The 24,268-nt window shown below is 35.0% G+C and overlaps 1 protein-coding gene across 9 annotated transcripts in view; it reads right to left on the reverse strand.

The window, feature by feature from the left end:
- The window catches only part of SGCZ (sarcoglycan zeta), a 920,121-nt gene that overhangs the window by 138,014 nt on the left and 757,839 nt on the right, over positions 1-24,268 (reverse strand). For all 9 annotated transcript variants that reach the window (XM_079908978.1, XM_079908974.1, XM_079908973.1 and 6 more), the window contains one exon: positions 19,536-19,637. In XM_079908978.1, coding sequence (XP_079765104.1) covers positions 19,536-19,637 — 102 coding nt within the window. The remainder of the gene's footprint in view (positions 1-19,535; positions 19,638-24,268) is intronic.

Here is a 24,268-nt window from a genome sequence, read left to right on the forward strand (position 1 = left end):
ACTGTAAAGGTGTGAATCAACTTTGATATACAAGGAAATCATCATCATCGTCCATTGATGGAACACTTATATGCTCACACGCTGTATCTGGTTTATCTAGTTTTACTACTTAAAACTATCTTGTTGAGATCTATGTATAAAATTCCCCAAATGTGCACATTATTTAAACCAAAACAAAAGAGTCTGTACACATTTTCCTTAGTTTCTCCACTGCTTGGTGAAGCTGATTAATGCTTTCTGATGAAAGAAAGGACAGGATTATGGAAGTTTGTAATACAATTTCTACCTGGATAGGAATTCAAATCTCACAAAGACTTTTGAAAAGTCTAATAACTCCTTTTCTGGAGTTAACTATAAATCGTTACCTGTTTACACTCAGATGTGCCTTTGTCTGATTTTTATTTTAATATTTTATAGAGCATGTGATACCAAATCTCATGGAAGCCTTTTACCAAAAGAATAAAATTTGGGCCTTTTCAATTGGTTTAACATAGAATCTACAGTGAGAAATATTATTTCTCAGTGTTTCAACTTTTGTTCTTCTAAAATGAGAATAATTTTACTTGACATCAGTGTATTTAACTGGATACTTTTATCTATTCAATGTATTATCTCTGCTCCCAAATCCATTTGAATAAATGTTAGAAAAATAAAACTACATTGAGGTGAATAAGTTGAAAGTTTGGGAAAACATTTGAAACTGATTACAATATTTATTTATCAAGTACTGCACACATAGTTTTTAAGTTATAACTTTATTTTGTTGTTCATCTGTCTCCTTTAGAAAACAGATTTTTAAGCACAACCAAGCATTTTCAGATGAAAATGATAACTTTGTAGCTGTGTGAACATTTTCAAAATCCTCTTTTCAAAGGCTGCCTTTCATTTAGAGCTCATTGATGTTTTCCCCCAATTGTTTAGAAATATCTGTCAACTGCTTTATAAGCACTAATTAAAAGAAGTCACTGATTTATAAAGGGTGATTTTTCAGACACATATATGTATATACACTCACACAGAAAGCCTCGAGGGAGTACAGAAAATGAAGTTATGCCTCTAAAATGTCTTCTCTTTCTCTAAGATTACAATTTAAAGGCACATACATCACTGTAATTGGACCAAAATGGGAGACAGGAGAGAATCTATTACACTCTTTTAATAACCGCTTTTTAAAATTTTTAAGTTAAATCAAGCTCTTAAAAAATACAAAACATTTTTATATAATCTTTCCCAAAAGGAAAATAAAATAACAACATCTGACATGAAATTTAAGCACTTCTGTGAAAGCACTGGATTGGGTATTTGGTATTTTCTCATGAGTTGATTGAACATATGATTTTGACAAATAAAAACTATGCTTCTAGGTGTTTAGTTTTCTTGTTTATCAAATTAGGTATATTTTATCTGCCCAGTATTTATTCAGAGAAGCTTCTATTATATATTTACATATGTATATATGCATATACATATATTTTTATATGTATTTTATATTTTTTATATTTTTTGGTTTCACACTTTAATTTTCTTACTTCTCTATGCACTGTTCATAGAGACATTTTTCTCCCCAAGAAAACATGATTCCCAAAGTTCTAACCCATACCTGGTGCTTCTGTCGCCCCAACTGCACTCAATTGTCATTCACTTAGAGAGTTTTGACCATCTCATCATGTGCTTGTTCCCTCACCTGTCCCTCCAGCTGTATGCTTTAATGAGCTACTATTTTCCAAAGACCTGTAGTTATTTCCATCAAAATGTCTCTCTGTGAACTCAAGCTTCATCTGTCCCAAACTAATGCTATTTTTGCTAAGAAATACACTGAAACACTGACCTTAATATTTTTCTCCCTGCCTCAAATTCATTCTGTATGTAACTGCCAGAATCTCATTCCTAAGTAAAACTCTAAGTCACTTAAATGCTCAAAAAGTATTTAACAGCTCTCTAGCTTTCAGTGAGTAAAATCTAAATTCTTGATTCATATTCACAGGGACAGCTAGCATGACTTCATGCTTTCTTTCCAGTTTCAGCCATGTTTGTACTTCAGCCATGTTTGTTCAAGCTCTCCCTCTGTCTAGTTTTCTCTTTCTATCTATCATCTCATAAGACCCTCATCAAAGGCCATTAACCCTATGAGGCATTCAAAGGCCACTTTTGTCTGAGATAATTTGGGAAGCGAAATATTCTTAAATATAAAGTAAAACAAACTTATTTAAAATATCCACACATATTTTGGAAGTAGCATCTGCAAGGTATAATGTACCTCAATGTATTCTCAAATTAGCTAAAAAGCAAAGCCATAATAAGAAGTATTATATAAGGGAAACTAATTAACCCTAGTTAAAATATATATGAGGGGAATAACGTAAATACAGAGGATAGAGGTACTTTAAAAATAAAATGTAATTTTTCACTTATTTCACACAGAAACAAAATATCAAGATTAGAAATTCTAAATATTAAAAAGGACATGGGTTTGTTTAAAAACCAATATTATACACACTCACACAGATACTGGACGTTCAACAGGCTAGAAGTCCTCTGATAATAAACTCTGAATACTCATATGGAAAAGCAAATGTTGCTTCAATGAACAACGAGTCAGTGGATTTATAGAAGAAGTGCCACACTGAAATTATGTGCTCCAAATACATACATATATATATATATATATTTTTTTTTTTTTGGCTGTATGCGGGCCTCTCACTGTTGTGGCCTCTCCCGTTGCCGAGCATAGGCTCCGGACACGCAGGCCCAGCGGCCATGCCTCACGGGCCCAGCCGCTCCGCGGCATGTGGGATCTTCCCGGACCGGGGCACGAACCCGCGTCCCCTGCATCGGCAGGCGGACTCTCAACCACTGCGCCACCAGGGAAGCCCCAAATACATATATATTTTTGTTACAACTGAATGACTCCAAAAAAGTTCCAACAAAGCAGAACACATCAACATCCTGAAACATCAGAGTCCTCTTGATTGTCAGTGGAAATAATGGATAACCAATTACATTCAGTAGCAAAATATCAATGAATATAATATTTTACTCTAAAAATAAAAAAGAGTATTTCTTCATGTTCATTTCATTATTGACTCAATCATTTTTAGTAATTACAATAATGTTAGAGACTGTTATTTTTTATCACTAGAATAATAAATGGAGTTGCATTATAGCTACATTGTTGATAGAAATTATTCACTTAGTTGGCCAAACAGTTAGTTTCTTTCCTAAATACATTTCTAAGACAGTGAAATTTTCATTTCCACTCTATCATTTATTCTTTTTCCTATTTATTCTTAGTATTTCTCTGAAACACTATAATGAAAATGACAATTCATATAGTTTGGTATAGTTTTAACATGGCTTTACATTTGTGAAAAAAGAAATAGTAAAATCATAAGGTCCCCTATAAATGATGCCACAAATCATTTTCAAATGAAAATAATAGGTATATTTTAATACCAGAAAAAACTAAAAAATATATATCTCATAATTATATAGCTCTACATCCCATTGCTATGGTAATGCACCATCCTTCTTGGGATTTATTTCACTTCCTAAAAAAGTGGCTAAAGTATTTAATAAATGTTCTCTATGGCTATAATCTCAAACTTTAGGGTTATTTTAACTGGGTAAAATGAAAATTGTAACCATTCTGGAAATAGTACACCTATTCTCACATTAATTACGGATATAATTTGTTTATATCACAGTAATAAGACATTGCCTGATTAAAAAAATAAAAGAGAATCAAATTTCAGAGATTTGTAGCCTTAGTGAAATTTTCAATTAATCATAATTTAGGAAAGATAAACTGTCATAATTACATCAAAATCTATAATATTCATTAAATCAAGTGTTGAGACAAGTAGCGCATACAAGATATTATAATGATCTATCCTAGCTTAGGGTGCTTTATTGTATAAAGAGTCTAGATAAAATAGATTGGACATATATCTTATCTGCTGGTGCTTACCATAATATAAAGCCAAGCTATAAATCTTCAGAGGGAAATTAACGTCAACAAATAATCCACCAATATTACTATCATAAGAACATAATCACATAAATTCAAAGAGATGAATAATGATTAGCATGATAGATGCCTTATGAATCATAGTAATGCCACATAAATTACATGTGTTGATTTGATCACAGGATCCAACATTTTAATAATTATATTGCTTATTTTAAAATTTCAGGAAAGAGTCAGTGCCTCAAAACTAAGGCTTTCAAAATAACTCAAATAAGCAGGTTGTCCATATCTTCAAATGTTATTCTTAGTTCTGAAATACGATAGAATAGCAAAAATCTAGGGATTTTATCTGATTTTAAGTGAAAAAAAAAATCATCTCCATAAGTTTAAATTAAAATCTCCTTAAGTTTTAATTAAAAATGTTCACTTTTTAAACAAATGCATAAGTACACAATTCAATCATTCATAGAAAGTGCGACTGATAAGCTACAAAATAAAAACAGGCTATTAAATTATTAAGACAAGAAATGAGAGTCTTTGTGTTGGTTTGCAAAATGGTCACACATTTCTCCCATTGCTGTACGCTGCTTTGTGAAGTGTCTACTGCTCTACCAGGAACGAGTCAACTTTCCAGCCCTAGAATCTGGGCTCAGCCTTGTGACTTTTACTGGCTAATGGAAGCATTTGCACCACGTTAGGGCTGCCCTCTCTTGCTGCTGGGAACCATTTGTCACCGTGTGATCAAGCTGGGGCTAACTTCCCACAGGAGGAGAGACCCCGTGGTGTACCATCTCAGCCCTCATAGCCAGCCGAGACACGCCTGTGAGGACATTCTAGATTAGCCAGCCCCAGGCCAGTTAGTACAAACTAGAAAAACAGCCTAGTGCTTCTTATTCACAACTTCGAGGGGAATAATAAAAATGTATGGTTCTATCCTATTAAGTTTTGAGCAAAAGCTTTTAATTTGCAGCGAAAGCTAGCTCGATCAGTCTTCATTATTGCTTTTATACAACTATTTTTCATAACTATCATAACAACAAAAAAAGTCTACAAAACATGATCAGAGCAAAATAATAAGTTAAATGTGATGACATTACAGAATGACATAAAATTCTTAATCAAAAAATAATATTTTCTATGCTTCCCATAGAAACTACATACTTCCCATTCATTTCATGAATTTTGAAATAATATACAAGGTTAGATGTTTGATTGACTATTTAGCTAATTAATCAATACTCCAAATAAAATGTAAAGCACTTCAAATATTAAAATTAATTTCTCTACAAAAGCCTTTTACTTTACTGGATGATCTCCCAAGTTCTCTCTTTGATAATCTCTGCTACCCAGCATGCTCAGGAGTATTTTGATTCTAAATTCCTGATTTGGTTTGTGATGATCAAAAGAAGCCAATATGGCAAAAGTATGGTAAGCTGAGTGAAATACAACATGGCATGCTTATTGCAAATCATAGATAGATGAAGAGGACAAGAATGGCATGGTATTACACTGGTGCTGATTTTTTAAAAAAAGCAGTAAGTGAAGGCATTTGCATAAATTATGTTAAATTCCTCTTTTTCTACCTCAGGATACAATAAAAGTAAGGCAATTTGCAGTATCAGATCAAAATTAAACTTAGAAAAAGAATAGAAGAAAAGTAAAACAAACAAACAGGTATTAAATTGCTTTTTTATCTTCCACACGTACAGAGGATAAAAGACAAAAAGACGATGCAGCTTTATAGCAGCTTGTTTTAATAATTCACTTCTCAAATACTTTCTAGAAAGAAATGAAATGGCAAATAGTTACTAATTACACCTAAAATATATTGAAGGGGAATATTTTCAGTAATTGGCATTTCATGAAATAAGAAAAAGAGAAAATTCATGAATTTAACAAATACTTTATCAGGGAAATAAAAGAATACTGCTAAAATGACTTACTTTACTATTCACAACTAGAGCATAAGTAGGAGTGGAAGTAGTGAATATGGGACACAAAAAATATGGCATTTAATTAACTATTCCTCTTACTGTCTCTTTCCTTATTTCCTATTCATTCAAATTTTAAGATTAATAATTTGTAACCTAGTTGAAGACTAGAAACATGTAATTCAGCTTCAGACTGGTGTCAGTGTCAAAGAAACAGTTCAGCGGAACCAAGTAAGTTTTAGCAGTTCGGAACCTTTATTTGCACACCTTAAATCCATGAAAATAAAATCTGAATCTTTTTCTGCCACATGCTTTTTTACAGAATCTGAAAAATACCTCTAATTCTTCCTAGATTTTCATTTTCTCTCTCCTTTTCTTCTCCTTTCCTAAATTACAGAGGTTGACCTAAACTTTACTTAGCAAAGAAGACTCTTTCTTCTTTAGTTTTGTAACTAAGGATAATTAATTACAAGATGCTTTTTGGCTCTGAGGAACAGTGTTAAAACTAGGGCCCTGAATTGAATTAAAATTGTTGTCCTGTGATATATGCATGTTGTAATAATTTTAAAAACACAAAGGTAACTAAGTTCAAATTGTTTCCTGTCTTTATGTTTAATTCCATTATCTTATCTAAATTCTCTTAACAAAATGATGGGCATTTTTCCAACTATTTTCCTTTCTTATAGAGAAATACATAAATTATTCTCATAGATGAAAGAATTTTTTGGTGGTTGCTTTTGAGAGGGAGGGAAAGAGAAAAAGAGGATGGACAGGAGAACAAGAAGGACTCAGCAATATGACAAAATACATTTAAATAATAGGATGTCTAACATTTCCTTGAAAATGGTTTGCATACCACAATGTAAACACTCCATCTCCTTAAGACATTAGTGAAGTCTTTACAGAAGAAAGAATTATGTGTGAATATGTGTGCATGTTATAGAGAGTTTAAAAAGTAGGAAAATCTAGGAGATGCCAGAGATCCATATTTGGGTAGATGTCATGGCAAAGGAAAGAACTTTCATGTCATATAGGGGAAAACAATTAAATGGTGACAGATACTGGGAGCCAGAGGACCTAAGCCCCCAGAAACAGAAATCTTATGGATATAACTGAATCATCCATAGGGTACAGAACAAGAGTTGAAGCTACATATAGAAAATACTACAGAATCAGCTGAAAAACTGTTGGAACTAATCAACGAATTCAATAAATCTGCAGGATATAAATCTCTCAAGTTTCTAAAAAGCAAGGTGATCAAAGGCAACGTATGGATTCACTGTAATGAAAATGTTGCTTAGCAATGATAAAATCATAAAACCAAAATTATATTGAATGTAGTTTTTTACTTCTTTTCTTAATTTCTTTTTATTTTTTTAATTTCTTTTCTTCTTATTTCTTTTCAAGAATTTCAGGATCTTGATGTGTCTTCATAGTTTGTGATAAAGATTATATATTTTGCCACAGATGTGCTTATTTAAAGCAAATTCTGATTTATAGGAGGCTGCTTATTACTTCAAAAGAGATTTCAATTGCTATGGAGATGGAAAATTAACAAGAAGAGATTATACCCTAAACCTTTCCTTTTTTTTTTTATTAATTCAAGTCAAAGAAAAATCAGAGAAGGGTGGTGGAAGTATGTGAAAATGCAAAATCATGACTATAATAAATTACGAGCTTTTACAGTGATGAGGAAGCTTACTATGATAAAATATGGACAGTAAAGTAGTTATAGTATTAATATTTGTGATTGAATTTTATTATGATAGCTCTACAGAGAGTACAATGAGTAAAGTGTAGGGCAAGACTAAAGATGATATTGGTCAAAACCAGTGTTTTTCAAGCTAGAAGGCAAGAGTATGAAAGGTTTCACAGATTCCTATCACAGATCAGGCAGCCTCTATGTCTGTTTGCTTTATCCTGCTTTTAGTTTTCGGTAATATTTTATTTGATGGAACACTCCCATATCTACAAATCATTTATAAAGCATCAATCCAGCTAAAAGCAATATTTAATTTGTAATAACTGAGTAACAAATTTTAGTATTAAGATACTGAATACTTCTATTTAAAACATTATGTATGGGCTTCCCTGGTGGCGCAGTGGTTGGGAGTCCGCCTGCCAATGCAGGGGACGCGGGTTCGTGCCCCGGTCCGGAAGGATCCCACATGCCGCGGAGCGGCTGCGCCTGTGAGCCATGGCCGCTGGGCCTGCGCGTCCGGAGCTTGTGCTCTGCGACGGGAGAGGCCACAGCGGTGAGAGGCCCGCGTACCGCAAAAAAAAAAAAAACATTATGTATTTATCTGTGACTCAGTATAGTGCTTTTTAATAAAATTTCTATCACTCTTAGAAATATTAAAAGAATGATTATCTAACACATTAAAATGCAGTAACCCAAAATAAGGGGAAAGAGTGGAGAGCTTTTGTTATTTGCAAAAAACTGCATTTCATTAATTTGAAATACAGTAAACTAAGCAAATATAAGATAACACAGGCACTTTAGAGTTTCATTGCCTTGAGGATAAATTCCAAATTCCTTAGCATTCACACCCTGCACGTGTGAAGCCCTAAGGTGCATTCCAAATCAATGTTTCTCTGCTCCTTTATATCCATGTTCGTCAAATATTTTTTGCTCACTCATTTCCTAAAATATTTTTTTAAACTATATGTCCTTGAATATTTTTAAGCTGATATTTGAAATATTTTTGGTTTCAAAAGTTTATTTTTTGCAAGGGATAAAATAGCTGACCCCACATATTATATATGTATTTTAAATATATTTTGTAGAATGCTCCAACTTTGTGGAGCCCTGCATTGAGCTTATCCAAATGACAGAACATGTTTGCCATATAACCTAATTCATCAGTAAACCCAGCCTTACTCTCTATCAGAAAAATATTTGAATGTTTCATTTCAAATAAATATATTAATATTACCCCATGATAACTAACTTATTTTTGATTTATAATTCTAAGACAGAGGATTTTGCCATCCATATAGCCTGGATGGATAGGTTTCTCCTTCAATTGTTCTTATCTAGTGACTAGTACTTTCTTCTCTCTACTTTTTTACATCTATCTGCCTACCTATCAATCTATCTATCTATCTTTTTACTTTTAATTCAGGTGTAATGTGTCCTCATACTCCCACTTTGTTTAGCCAACCACTCATCCCTCATTTTCAACTTTTTATGTCCTGAGCAATATATTTTTTAATGTAAAAACAAAGGATTGATGACAGTTATCTGTTACTTCTGAAAAATAATGGACGGGGTTTCCCTGATGGCTCAGTGGTTGAGAGTCTGCCAGCCGATGCAGGGGACACGGGTTCGTGCCCCGGTCCGGGAAGATCCCACATGCAGCGGAGCGGCTGGGCCCGTGAGCCATGGCCACTGAGCCTGCGCATCCGGAGCCTGTGCTCTGCAACGGGAGAGGCCACAACAGTGAGGAAAAAAAAAAAAAAGAAAAAAAATGGACGTGGTAATGGTAGAGAAGTTGGAAGAAAGAGAAGTAGCAGCTACAGGGTCATTCTTGGGCAGATCAAATTTAGGAACAAGTGCATTTGAAACTTGAGACTCAGGAAACAGATCTTCATGCATCAGTTCCCCATGGATAGTCTTGAAACACCCACAGGGGTACGCCTGCCTGGGTTTGAGACAGTTACCTCACAGGACTCCTCAATCAAACCAAATTGTTCTACTCCCTTTTTCCTGAAAAAAACTATGTCTTCTATAAACTATTTTCTTGCTCACAAATTATCTAATTCAGAATCAAAATCTCAATCATTCTTCAAAGTACAGCTCATATGCTTTCATATGGAAGCATACAAACTTGACCCATGGAGAGTTATTTAGTATGGAAGGCCCAATTGAAAGTAAAAATATTGTCACTAAGATTGTTCCCATACTCAGTTCTCAGGCCTGACCTCTAAGGACAAGGAACTACAAAATAAAAAATAATGTGCTTCCCTTTTGTTCTAGGTTTGCTATCTCGTTATCTCACATCTTTTCTGGAGGAAGAAATAAGTGTAGGGCTAAGTGTGTACATGTGTGTGTGTGTCTGTGTGTGTGTGTGTGTGTGTGTGTGTGTGTGTGTTTGGTAGAGAACAAGTTGGGACACTACAGGTAATTGGTTTATGTGTTTGTTTATAAAAACAACTACATTTGAGGTAAGGAGGGAATCTTCATGTCTTTGTAAGGCTTCTGCAGTGTGTGAGAGATAACACCTGTGAGAGGACAATAGTATCATCTCTGGAAAAAATATATGGTAAGTAGAATTCCTTTTAGAACCTCCTACATTTTTTTAACTCCATGGATTACTGCATTTCTATAACCAAGCTCACCTACACTTATATATTTAGCAACATCAAACCATGTCCTAGCTTAATGAGGATTTCCTACCATGCTATTTTTTTGTCTTATTTTTAAACAAGATTCATTGTGTTCAAATTATTCACATTCTTTCTTCTGTGGGTCTAGCCCAGAACACCATACACAGAAATAGAAATATGGATTTCCTGGAGAATATGTAAAAAAATTACTTTGGAGAATACGATGAATTGTTTTAAAAAAGTTTTTTTATTTGGTAATGAAAGATAATTTTTTTCATTTTGGACAAGTAATAAGACACATTTTTTTTTTTTTTTTTGGGGGGTACGTGGGCCTCTCACTGTCGTGGCCTCTCCCGTTGCGGAGCACAGTCTCCGGATGCGCAGGCCTAGCGGCCATGGCTCACAGGCCTATCCGCTCCGCGGCATGTGGGATCTTCCCGGACCAGGGCACGAACCCGTGTCCCCTGCATCGTCAGGTGGACTCTCAACCACTGCTCCACCAGGAAAGCCCAATAAGACACATTTTTAATCAGTACTTAAAATGTATCTTCTGATAGCTCAAAGGTTTTAATTTTCCTTTCAAATAAAAATTTTCAATGGTCAAATGAGACTATCTATAGAGTTACCTAAGATATATTCTTCCTTTTACCTGGAATAATTTTTAATTTTATGAATTGCTTAAAAGCAATGAATCAGAATGGGGAATTTAGGTTTGAGTCATAGTATTAAGACTTTTCTTTGCACAACTTGAGACAGCTAAATTGCCATACGCAAATGAAGACAATATCTCCTCCTGTACAGCAGTATGAATTAAGGTAATATGTATAAAAATGCTTTGTAAATTGCAAAGTTTAATGTTCAGGATTATTAAACTATAGTGAGTAGTTACATAGGTGGTTTCAGTGTTTTCATCGGTTGACACATGGTTGAGGGGCATCTATGAACCACTTAAAAAACTGTATATAATTATTTCTTTTTTATCCTTGTATTTAGATATTTTCCTCAGCTTTGAGTGGATTTTACCAAAGATGTCTGAATTTACAAACACTGAAAAGCACTTTGTTGCACAAATTTGTGTTATCTTTTCTGTATTCACTACTAGTGTTCCTTAACCAGCATGTACACATAACCTCAATAAAGAGGCTCAGATTAATTATTTGTAGATGTTTGTTAAATATAACAGAAGCTTAAGTTCATCAAAACTGAGGAACGTAAATTGGTACAGCCACTTGGAGAACAGTATGGAGATTCCTTAAAAAACTAAAAATAAAGCTACCATATGACCCTGCAATTCCACTCCTGGGCACATATCCATAGAAGACCGTAATTTGAAAGGATACATGCAACCCAATATTCATTGCAACACTATTTACAATAGCCAGCATATGGAAACAACCTAAATGTCCACTGATGGAAAAATGGATAAAGAAAATATGGTACATATATACAATGGAATATTACTCAGCCATAAAAAGGAACAAAATAATGCCATTTGCAGTGATGTGGATGGACCCAGAGGTTATCATACTGAGTGAAGTCAGACAGAGAAAGATAAATATCATACGATATCACTTATATGTGGAATCTTAAAAAATGGTACAAATGAAGCTATTTACAAACAGAAATTGAGTCAAATTTATTGTTACCAAGGGGGAAAAGGGGGGAGGGATAAATTGGGATTGACATATACACACTACTATATATATAAAATAGATAATTAATAAGAACTACTATTCTTATAGCACACAGAACTCTATTCAAAACTCTGTAATGACCTATATGGAATAGAATCTAAAATAAGAGTGGATGTATGTGTATGTATAACTGACTCATTTTGCTCTACATCAGAAACTAACACAACATTGTAAATCAACTATACTCCAATAATAAAAAAAAATGAGGAACTTAAAGTCCTATTATTTCTAGTGCTGTCAGACTGTAAATATTTACAGTCATTAATTACTTAGAACAGCAGGTCTACAATTTACAGAGAGACAACTATAGAAGAAACTTTTGCAAAGACGAGGTGGATAGAACAAGAAGCAATGACTTGAGATGTGAGTTCTGGCTCACTTTTGAGTCCTCAGACCTTGGACACATCACTTAAATTACCTCAGTCTTGAGGTAAAGTATCGGCAAAATGGCAATAAAATTATCTGCTCTGTTCACCTCACAGGGTTGTTGCTTTGACATTTAGATATCTTTTCATGGAACCCACTGAATATATTAAATGAGAGAAATAATAAAAATTACATTGATAGATAGCTAAAAGTATGGAAAAAACATTGATTTCTGACTAGACTATAATCAAGCTAATAATGGATGGATTTTCAGACTTCATGTTACTTGACCCATCAGAAACAGTTCTTCACTCTATCAACTTGGAAACACTTTCTTCTCTTTCCTTTCAGGACACCATACTCTTTTGGTTTTCTTACTACTTCACCCATCTCTCCTTCTTAGTCTGTGGTTGGTTCTTGCACTTCTTTCCAAACTCTTCAATAATGGAGTGATGGATTATAGTGATTATAGGTAGAACATTCAGTATTCTATCCACACTTACTGACATTCTTGTCTGATCTCATGTATTTAAATTAGATACATAGATAGAGATAGATATTAATATTGATATAAAAATGTTTCTAATTTGTGTCTCAAGCTTATACCTCAACATGAAATCTACACTCAGATAGCCACCTGTTAACGTGAAATGCCTGCTCTTCTGGTAGACAAAATTATCAGCTCCAAAATTGTGCTCAAAATCTTCCCCCACTCCCTACTTTGCCCCAAATTGGCTAATAGTGACTACTCAGAACAAAAAACCTTGATACATATGTGATTCTCTCTTATTCTCACATCCCATTTGCAATGTGTTATCAAATCCTTATATTCTACTTTTAAAATATACTGTCTTTGATCATAATACTCATCACATAGTGAGGATTAAATATATACAAAGGATGAAAAATATGCAAAGGATTTAGTATAATGTTTGGCTTTCATTAAAAATAATAAGCAATACTGTTTCTTGTGTTGGACTCTGTGGTAAAGGTTCTACCTCGTTTATGTCTTCTAATAAAAACCATAACATTCTAGTCCCTAAAAATATTAGGGGCTACTATGAACTTTTGCAGATGATAAAAGTAAGGCACAGAGAGGTGAAATCAGGTAACAAGTCACAACTGCTAAGTAACAGAGCCAGGATTTGAAGCCAGGAATTGGACTTCAGAAATTTACTCTATGCTGAATGTTAGCTAGTGTTAAAAACCATTATCTGTCAAACAGCCACAAAAATGATTTGAAATATAATAGAAATGAAAAACTTTCAAGAAAATGGCCAGCTTACATTCACAACACCAAAAGGAATAGTTTTTCTCCACAAGCACAAAGGTGAAGAGAAAACGGAATGGAAAACCATTCCCATACACAATATGAAACATAAAGTGATTGACAAGAAACTTGTAATGCTTATATGAAAAAGAATGTTAAGAAATGTTCCTGAGCAACACAAAGTAAGTTTTCAAAAGAAAAAAAAATCAGGAGAGAAGCCATATTTCTAGATAGAAAAATCTCAAAACTATAAAGATGTCAATTTTCTCAAATTAAATGCAACCATAATTAAGTTTCCAATTGGAGTTTTTATGAAACTTGACAGCTGATTATTAAGTTCATTTGGAAGAGAAAATGCACAATAGTGAAAAGGTTTTGAAAAAGAGCAATAAAAAAGAACTTGCTGTAACAGTTCCTTAAAGTTACAGTTTGGTTTTAGTCCAAATATATCAATAGAACAGATAGAGGGGCCATAAATAAATCTATGTACATTTAAGAATGTAGTATATGAGGAAAGTTGTACTACAAATCAGCGATGGGAAAAATGGACTATTCAAATTATGGTATTGGGAGCTATTGGTCATGAAGGAAATAAAAAGGGAAGGAAGGAAGGAAGGAAGGAAGGAAGGAAGGAAGGAAGGAAGGAAGGAAGGAAGCTTTCTTCCATCGCTTGCATTACCGCCTGAGCTCTGCCTCCTGTCAGCATTATGATGATCTGTATAATTATTTCATTATATATTACAGTGTAATAATAATAGAAATAAAGTGCACAATAAACGTAATGCACTTGAATCATCCCGAAACCATCCCCCTGCTACCCTGGTCCATGGAAAAACTGTCTTCCACAAAACTGGTCTCTGGTGCCAAAACAGTTGGGGACCACTGCTATAGATATTAACTTACTTGTATTCAGAGGAAATATACAAAGTTTAAAATAATTAAAGAAATTATGATAGCTGTGGAGGACAAAGAAGATCCAACATAAGAATTATTGCTTTCTCTGAAAACCTTAACAAATGTAACTGAAAGATATTGAATGATATAATATAGAAAAGGTTCATGAAATGAAAGAAATGAAATGGCAAAAATGTATCAGACATCCAGGTAGAACGTGCCTGTCATCAACAGGAGAAAAATACCAGACTTTCCTGAGACTCTTTATGGCAATATTCAGTGCTAGAATTCCACAGAGCAATGAGCTAACAGGAAAAGAAGGGATGAACCGTTAATAACATTCCAGAAAAGAATAAAGACAACAGTCAGACACCTTTCCCATGCAATATTTCAAGTATCAGCAAACAAACACACGAAACTAATTAACAATGAAATACAAGAAAGGAAGGAATGATTTGAATAATGAACTCAGCCCTGGAGAATCCATAAAAAAAGGACTGGTGGTGAGGATGGCAGGCATCTGTATTGTGAATTAAGACCAGAGTGCCAAGGCAATTAAATTTGCAGAACAGAATGTAAATATTATGAACGCTGACAAAGTTAAAATCATATAATTATCAGAAAAACCTGAAAATGAATAGGGGTGAAGACAAACTGGAGAGAAGCTAATCACCCCAAATTGCACTGCAGGGAGTTAATGAACACCGTCTGAAATGAAAACATGGAGCTAATGCATCCAACTTCCTAATGGTTTTCATTGTCTTTTATTCTTAACCATAAAGACAGTTAAAAAAAAACATTTTTGTGGTAAAAAAATATTAAAGGTCAGCAATTCTTTCCAATTTATGTCAGTTTATGTTTCTTCTATTTAATTATGTATAATATACTAATTATAAATAGCAGGTACATGTCTCCCTATATATTTATCTTTTTTATTTGTGCAAATATATAATTATATAACTGTCATGATGTTCACCATATGTTAACAGGTTTTTTTTCTTGAGTGTAAAGATTTTGGGATGATTTGTGTGTTGGGTGTGTTTTAACTTGAATAAAGACATTACAGTAAATAATAAAGTTCGTCAGTATTAAACAACTGAATGTGAAATAATAAGAATGATAATAATAAAAAGATTATAGAAGCTTGCAGATATCTATTTATGATTGGTTTGCATGGGAGAAAGAAACTTGCATAGAAGAGATTTGCCAAGGTAGCTGGAGGACACAGGGTCAGGAGATTTATCATGTTGTGTAACCAGGGAAGAGGTTTGCTGAACTTGCTTGTCTCCATGGCTTTCTGTCTGAATTATATAAAGAAGAATTGAACACAGGAGATGAAAAACTGATTGTAACCAAGAACCCAGTTAGTATCACAGCTCTGAAGCCAAGTGAAATGACTGGAAGTGAAGAGAGGGTAGAACATTGCTCACAGCTCTGCTAACACAGGAATCCTAAAAAAAAATGCAGACTTCTTTGTTTTGCTGTGGAGTTACAGGAACTGGAATTATCTGGTAGCCATTCTCCTGACACAATTATCAATCTGTCATGCAGGATGCTGGGATGAGGGGCAATAGTGAGGTACCACCTTAACTGAGGATCCTTAAACGGAAAAAAGTAAGAGAGGTATTCAGCTAATATCAGATGAAGTTGGATAATACTTAAGATAGTCCTAGAGAACTAATGATGCAATTTTTTTCTGGTAACAATCAGTGAAATATAATCTAACCACCTGAGCACTCTGAATTCATGAAACCTTGAGAAACTTTTCAATTACATTAAAAAACTGGTGATTACAAGTCCTAATTTCCTGATACTTCAAATATTTAACCTAAAGTTAGACCACATGCACTAAAGACCCATTCAGAACGTTATAATATATGCAAGGTCAAATTCCAAGTTCTTTGAATATTTTGTATCTGAAGAAAACTATATATTTAACTTCACAAATGTTCGGTGAGTACCTACTCTCTGAAAATAATGTTAATTTTGAAGATGCATTGAATTCTAAGATACTTTAAACATAGAATATGTTTTTCTGTGTGCTGATATGATCAACCACTCAAAAAGGTTTGTTTTTTTTTTAAAGCATGAATAAGAGAGTAAACTGCATTGGATAATAATAGAATTTCAAGTATCTATAGAAATTTGGTGGTGGAGACAGCCAATTACCCTACAGTTAGCTTGTAGGGTAGAAACAGCCCATGGTTTATTAAGTTAGGAGGCTAGGTGTGTGTGTCTGTGGGCAACTGCATTTTCTGACCAATAGAAATGTATTACATTTCCATGTATAGTATTAAATAAATACCTATGTAACCAGAAAATAATTTTAAATAAGAAAATTATTTCAGAGTGGAATACTGGCTAAATAGAAAGAAGGCAATCCACTGGCATTAGTCCAGGAAAACACACACACAAACACACACACAAATCAAAACTGCAGGAAAAAAAACCTGCACAAATCAAAATTGTTTGTACACTACTATTTTTCTCAGCTTAATTGAATCTTTGTAAGTACCTGTTGAATTTAATAGATTTTATCTTACCTACAGGAATTTTGACATTTCATCATAAAAACATTTGAATACATGAAAATGTGTGGAAAGACTGGACTAAGTGGAATTAAAAAAATAATGTAAAACCTCATCTCTACTAGTATTACTGAATTTGTTGTGTTCTTTCTTAACCTAAGAATCACGTATTTTGATAAGTTTCTACCAAACTCACTTTATTAATGAGAAAACTAAGGCTCAGGAACATTGTGGCTGGCTTTTTGAAACACTGAATAAACTTCATGGCAGAGAAAAAACAACTGCATGCATTCATGGACAAGAGAATCCTAAAATGGGGACTGCTTATAAAAGATATATTTCTCTTTATTTTAAATATTTATTTTTTTGTGTGGTATGTGGGTAGAGACATTTCCACGGAATAAATGAGTCTCCTTCTTTTTCTGTTCTCAAACCAGTCCTCCCATCTGACTGCTGATGGAACATGCTGCCACCTGCCTGGGCTGTATCATGCTTCGCAGTTACTGAGAGGCAAATGATAACGAGAGGAGAAGCGACAGGACAGGGGATGTGAAAGGGAGCATATAAATTTCCATCAATACGGTGAGTTTTAGAATTGCTTGTGAACAGGCTTCCCTGGTGGCGCAGTGGTTGAAGGTCCGCCTGCCGATGCAAGGGACACGGGTTCGTGCCCCGGTCCGGGAAGCTCCCACATGCCGCGGAGCAGCTGGGCCCATGAGCCATGGCCGCTGAGCCTGCGCGTCCGGAGCCTGTGCTCCGCAACGGGAGAGGCCACAACAGTGAGAGGCCCGCATACCGCAAAAAAAAAAAAAAAAAGAAATGCTTGTGAACTTTCCCAGGGATAAAAGTTAGAAAGCCCATGTGCCACCACCTCACATTTTAATGCTATAACATCAGTGAATTCTTTCTTATTTGGTCCATAGTTGGAGTCAACATACATCCCTGTTTCCCAGGAGTATCCTCGTTTACACCTGTTGCTTGCTCTCAAAAATGTTCCTACTAGGAAGGTAAATTCTATGACCCTCCTGCTGGCAGCAGGCTTCACAATTCTTCTCTAAACTGTACTCCCAGGAAGCTGCTCCAAATTGGTCTAAAATGGCTTTGAAGATAAATCTTTTTTTTTTTTTCTTGCCGTCCCCAGACTTATCAATAGGATATACTTTCAAAGAAGTTCCCGCCTATGATGACTCTCACCTTTGTCCTATGTTAAGTACTGTTTTTATTTCCAAGTATGAGTTTTCATTTCTTCAAATATGAAACTGCTTAGTGGTGTGAAACACAAGAAGGAACCAGAAAATAACAGAGTGGTGATAACTTCCAGTCAAAGGGAAGATGCCAATATGTGTAAGCATGCTATATTTTTTCAGTTTTCCTAACAATCAAATCAAATAAAAACACCAAACTTTTTATTTTAAGTTTAATTAGTTTTGATAGTTTAATCAGTAAGGTCAGGTGTTCATACATGTGTCTATTGTATTATTTATTCTCTGACCTAAATCCAGAAAGTAATTTTAATAAAAAATTTCCAGTACCCAGAGCAGCAGTCAATAGAGTATATTAGGAAGCTCTGCAAGTTCACACATAACAAAATAAAATTTAACCTTAATATAATTATCCTAATTAAAATTTTTATGAAAAAGAATCCTTTGTTCTGTGTTCACTTTGATATTTAAGGGAAAAATAGCCTCGAAGCAAATTATAAAATTTTGGCTTACTATGCAACTCATTTGCTAAAATATTGCTAATATTAAAACATTCTAGTCGAAAATACACTTTCATATTTAAGAAATAAGGTTAGTAATCTTTCCACGTTTTATATAACAATCTTTCTAATTATTCTGTTTCACTAAATTTATTTCCACACATACACACATATCCCAGGGGAAAGTCTATTACATTTGAAAGAGTCTAGTGAGATTCTGATGTACCAAAGATACTACCTTCTGAGAAATAACACACTTAAGCCAAAATGAACAATGTCTAAGCTATAATGTTTTGAGTTTTAGCATGCTGCTAGGTGATAAAACACACACAGCACACACACATACACACATACATTTGAAAGAATAAATATTCTTACTGGTTTTAAATAATGTACATCCAGAAATAAAGTTAATTTCTGTACTAAGACTTTTTGTCACCACTTTTAGAAAATGCATGTCCGTTAAAGCTGAAAAGATGTAAAATACATTGAATTAATATCATTTATTCAAGTCAAGGTTCTTGCAGAAATTACTCAAAATATGTTAAATGCCCCTTTTGGAATTAATATAACTGGATTTTTAAGGTCCATCCATTGAAAACAGAAGGGCATATTTTAGAGACTAACAAAAGCAACACTGCAGTTTAATTGGAGGCTCTCTAATTTGTCAGTTTGAAATTAACTTCTCCACTGGTTTTTCAATTGTTTCATTGTTTTGATTTCTTCAAATAAGTCTTTAGCTTAAAATAACTAAATGCATACTGAAGAGATAAGGGGTATCTGTCCTCCTATTTTAAACTAAAACATAACCTCTAAATTATCTTTTACAGTAAGCCAAAGCCAGTATCACATACCTTTCGGGAATGAATTTCTTTCACATACAATGGAAGTAGAAACTCAGATATACCTTCAAGTCGGATTCCCTTCTTGGTGACTCTCAGATTTCCCATACCATCCTACAAGCAATGAAATATAGTTCACTTTTAGGTTAATTAGAGAATGAATAACTGGCCATAATTTTCTTAGGCCTAAGTTGAGAAAACAGTAAGCTCAAATCAGTGATGATTTAAGGAAAATGAGAGGTTGAATCTACTTAATGAATGATTGCAGCAGTTTGCATGCATATGGTGGGCTCTGTTTAAAATGAACAGGGAAAGAGGATTATAAAGGACCTAGTATCTCTTTCAAGTTCTAACAGAGACTGGGACTCATCTGTGAATAAATCCTGTACTTTCTTCATGCATCAATCCTTTTAACTATTTATTAGGTAAAATGATACTTACTACCTGATTATTGAAAACAACTTTGCAGAGAGATCTAGTATTATTTTTACATGACAGTTATACACATATTTCTACTACAATCAAATAGTCACATTTGTACAAGCAATAAATGATTGACTAGTGTAAGTAAGAATGGTGTCCCAGTGTTTTAACCATGGGTTAATCATACATCCTTTTCTTTAGAAAATAATACTCTATGAGGAGGGTAAACCAGTATACAAATAATATTTATGAGACAAAAAGTAAAAATAGTAAGAACATCGGAATTAAAGAAAGGAGAATTCACATCTGGTTGGAGAGTAAACCATTTGTCATGGAAGATACTGACTACGATAAAGTCCTTAAGAATACGGAGTTTCAACAGAAGATGTCCCTAGAGGGAGGAACAAAATGACCATTCTGGACACAATTAGGAAATAGCATGCCATCCAAACTGGCTCATGGAATATTGTGAGCAAAAACAACTGGGAGTATGTTTTGAGGCCAGAGAAAGAAAAGCCATGAATGCAAACTAAGGGGTCTGTATGTACAACAGCGTCCAAGAGACGGAATGTAAAAAGTTCTCGAATAGCTCAGTGTCTTGAAATGATCAGAGTTATGCTTTAAGATGAAACTGGTAGAAGTACTATGTGGAGCTATCTGACAGAGTATCAATAATAATGCACACCTTGGTAATAAGTGTGAGAAGTGTGGTGGAAGAGCAACCTTCAAGACCTGGTGACTAATTTTATCTGGAGATACTGAAAAGAGGGCCATTTATGACTGACCCAAGGTTTCACAACTATGACTATGTAAGGATATGTAGTGATTTTTACACTTGGACTAGTAAAATTTGTAGGCTCAATGGAAAAAATAAGTTCAGCTTTGAACTTTCTAACTTTGGACTTTCTAACTACTTCCAGTAGCAACCCTGGAAAAAAGAATTTTATCCATCAACCAACGCATCTGTAGAAAGCAGGCTGGGGTGTGACAGTTGCTTAAGTCTCGCTTGAATCTATCATGATGGATGAGCAAGTCCTGTGTGGAAAAAATGTATATAAAACCAAAGAGGGACTCCTAGATAACGCCTAGGTCTGTGGCTTGGAAAGACGTATTTTCTACCTCCAGGGAGGCTGGGATTAGTAGAAGAGGAAAGGCGAGAGATTATGATGGCCAGCCTCAACCCTCTGCTCTGACCTCAAAAGAAAGCCAACGGAGAAGTAGAACGATGAATAGAATTTTGAGTAAGAACTGAAGAACTATTTTTTAAACTCAGACAAAGAAAAGGACTAAGAAGACCGAGAGAAATATTTTGAGGTGGTGAGATCTGTCTTCTCATGGAAGGAGAAAGGAATTGATTCTGGTTGAACTGAATTTGGGATGAGACAGAGGAATTCACTTCTTGAGCTTGAACTTCTTGTCAGCTTAAACTTAAAGCTGACACTAGAAATGCCTAAAAGTTTTTAAAAATAAGAAAATTTCAAGCATCTCTGAAGACAAATTCTGATGGGAAAATAGGCCTACTTTTGTTTCTCTCAGACAGAGCTAGTTTACACCAGTTTTATAATATCCTCTCTCACTTTTGAAACTGAAGTGTCTCTGATATAGACATTAATTACAGGGTTGCTCATTCACTGGCTCTAATTAGTTTTGCAACATTATGCAACAGAAACAGGCAGAATTAACAGTGAGAGAGATTCAAAACTGAGGATTTACTAGACAGGAGTGGCAGAAAGTCATAGGTACGTGGTGTTCTAAAGTAACAAAAAAATGATGCCCCTTAAAAGGCTATTATTTTTTTCTTGTTGGATAGAGACATGTAAAGCCAGAACAATTGTGTCTGGCTGCAAAAATAGCATAGGGTAAAGAATAGCAACAGATGATAAATTAATCATCAAGTTCAATAGGAGTTAAAAAAATACGAGAAATGCTAAGACAGGTTTATCATCAGAAAATGGAAACTCAGATTTTGAGATCTTGAAGGTGAGAACATTTCCGGACATGAGGTCCAGAGAACACCTGAGGAGTGGCTGCAGATGTAGACTGGAGACACAACCCTGTATATTGCACAGAGCCTAGAATAATAGTACATGTAAAGTGATGTGCGGCTTTAAAATATTATTTTGTTTCAGAGGGATTTTCTTGGCTAAATCTCACACACTGACTGTCCATGTATATTCTCAAATGCCTGCCTAAAGGCAATGTTCGGGAGTGCTCTCCATGGAGTTGCTTTGCAAATGTTTAAGGCAAATATTAGACTATCTCAAGTAAAGAGAAACAAATTCTATCATGAATGTAATTCCCAGTTCAATATTAATCTTAAAAAATGTTTTTATAAGATGGCTAAAAATAAAAGAATTGGGCATCCAAAGTTAAATGTGATATTACCTATGCTATATGCATATTCAATTTTGGAAAGTTTTGATTCTTAAGCTCAGTGTTTTCTTCTTATATTTTCTATATAACATAAAATGTGTGGCTTCCCTGGTGGTGCAGTGGTTGGGAGTCCGCCTGCCGATGCAGGGGACACAGGTTCGTGCCCCAGTCCGGGAAGATCCCACATGCTGCGCAGAGCGGCTAGGCCCATGAGCCATGGCCGCTGAGCCTGCCCGTCCGGAGCCTGTGCTCCGCAATGGGAGAGGCCACAACAGTGAGAGGCCCGCGTACCGCAAAAAAAAAAAAAAAAAAAAAAAAGTGGCGGCAGATATATAGTTATATTCCATTTATTTAATTTAAAAATTTTTTAACATCTTTATTGGAGTATAATTGCTTTACAATGGTGTGTTACTTTCTGCTTTATAACAAAATGAATCAGATATACATAAACATACGTCCCCATATCTCTTCCCTCTTGCATCTCCCTCCCTCCCACCCTCCCTATCCCACCCCTCTAGGTAGTCACAAAGCACCCAGCTCATCTCCCTGTGCTATGCTGCTGCTTCCCACTAGCTATCTACCTTACGTTTGGTAGTGTATATATGTCCATGCCACTCTCTCACTTTGTCCCAGCTCACCCTTCCCCCTCCCCATATCCTCAAGTCCATTCTCTAGTAGGTCTGCATCTTTATTCCCATCTTGCCCCTAGGTTCTTCATGACCATTTTTTTTTTTTTTAGATTCCACATATATGGGTTAGCATAGGTATTTGTTTTTCTCTTTCTGAACTTACTTCACTCTGTATGACAGACTCTAGGTCCATCCACCTCACTACAAATAACTCAATTTCGTTTCTTTTTATGGCTGAGTAGTATTCCATTGCATATATGTGCCACATCTTCTTTATCCATTCATCTGTTGATGGACACTTAGGTTGCTTCCATGTCCTGGCTATTGTAAATAGAGCGGCAATGAACACTGTGGTACATGACTCATTTTTTTTTTTTTTGCGGTATGCCGGCCTCTCACTGTTGTGGCCTCTTCCGTTGCGGAGCACAGGCTCCGGACGCGCAGGCTCAGCGGCCATGGCTCACGGGCCCAGCCACTCCGCAGCATGCGGGATGCTCCTGGACCGGGGCACGAACCTGCGTCCCCTGCATCGGCAGGTGGACTCTCAACCACTGAGCCACCAGGGAAGCCCTACATGATTCTTTTTGAATTATGGTTTTCTCAGGGTATATGCCCAGTAGTGGGACTGCTAGTTCGTATGGTAGTTCTATTTTTATTTATTTAAGGAACCGCCGCCATACTGTTCTCCACAGTGGCTGTATCAATTTACATTCCCACCAACAGTGCAAGAGGGTTCCCTTTTCTCCACACCCTCTCCAGCATTTGTTATTTGTAGATTTTTTGATGATGGCCATTCTGACTGGTGTGATGTGATACCTCATTGTAGTTTTGATTTGCATTTCTCTAATGATTAGTGATGGTGAGCATTCTATCATATGTTTGTTGCAATCTGTATATGTTCTTTGGAGAAATGTCTGTTTAGGTTTTTCGCCCATTTTTGGCTTGGGTTGTTTGTTTTTTTTGATATTGAGCTGCATGAGCTGCTTGTAAATTTTGGAGATTAATCCTTTGTCAGTTGCTTCATTGGCAAATATTTTCTCCCATTCTGAGGGTTGTCTTTTGGTATTGTTTATAGTTTCCTTTGCTGTGCAAAAGCTTTTAAGTTACATTAAGTCCCATTTGTTTCCTTTTGTTTTTACTTCCATTTCTCTAGGAGGCAGGTCAAATAGGATCTTGCTGTGATTTATGTCAAAGAGTGCTCTGCCAATGTTTTCCTCTAAGAGTTTGATAGTCTCTGGCCTTACATTTAGGTCTTTAATCCATTTGGAGTTTATTTTTGTGTATGGTGTTAGGGAGTGTTCTAATTTCATTCTTTTACAT

The sequence above is a fragment of the Stenella coeruleoalba genome (genome assembly GCF_951394435.1).
Source record: "Stenella coeruleoalba genome assembly, chromosome: 21".
In the NCBI taxonomy this organism is placed as follows: Eukaryota; Metazoa; Chordata; class Mammalia; order Artiodactyla; family Delphinidae; genus Stenella; species Stenella coeruleoalba.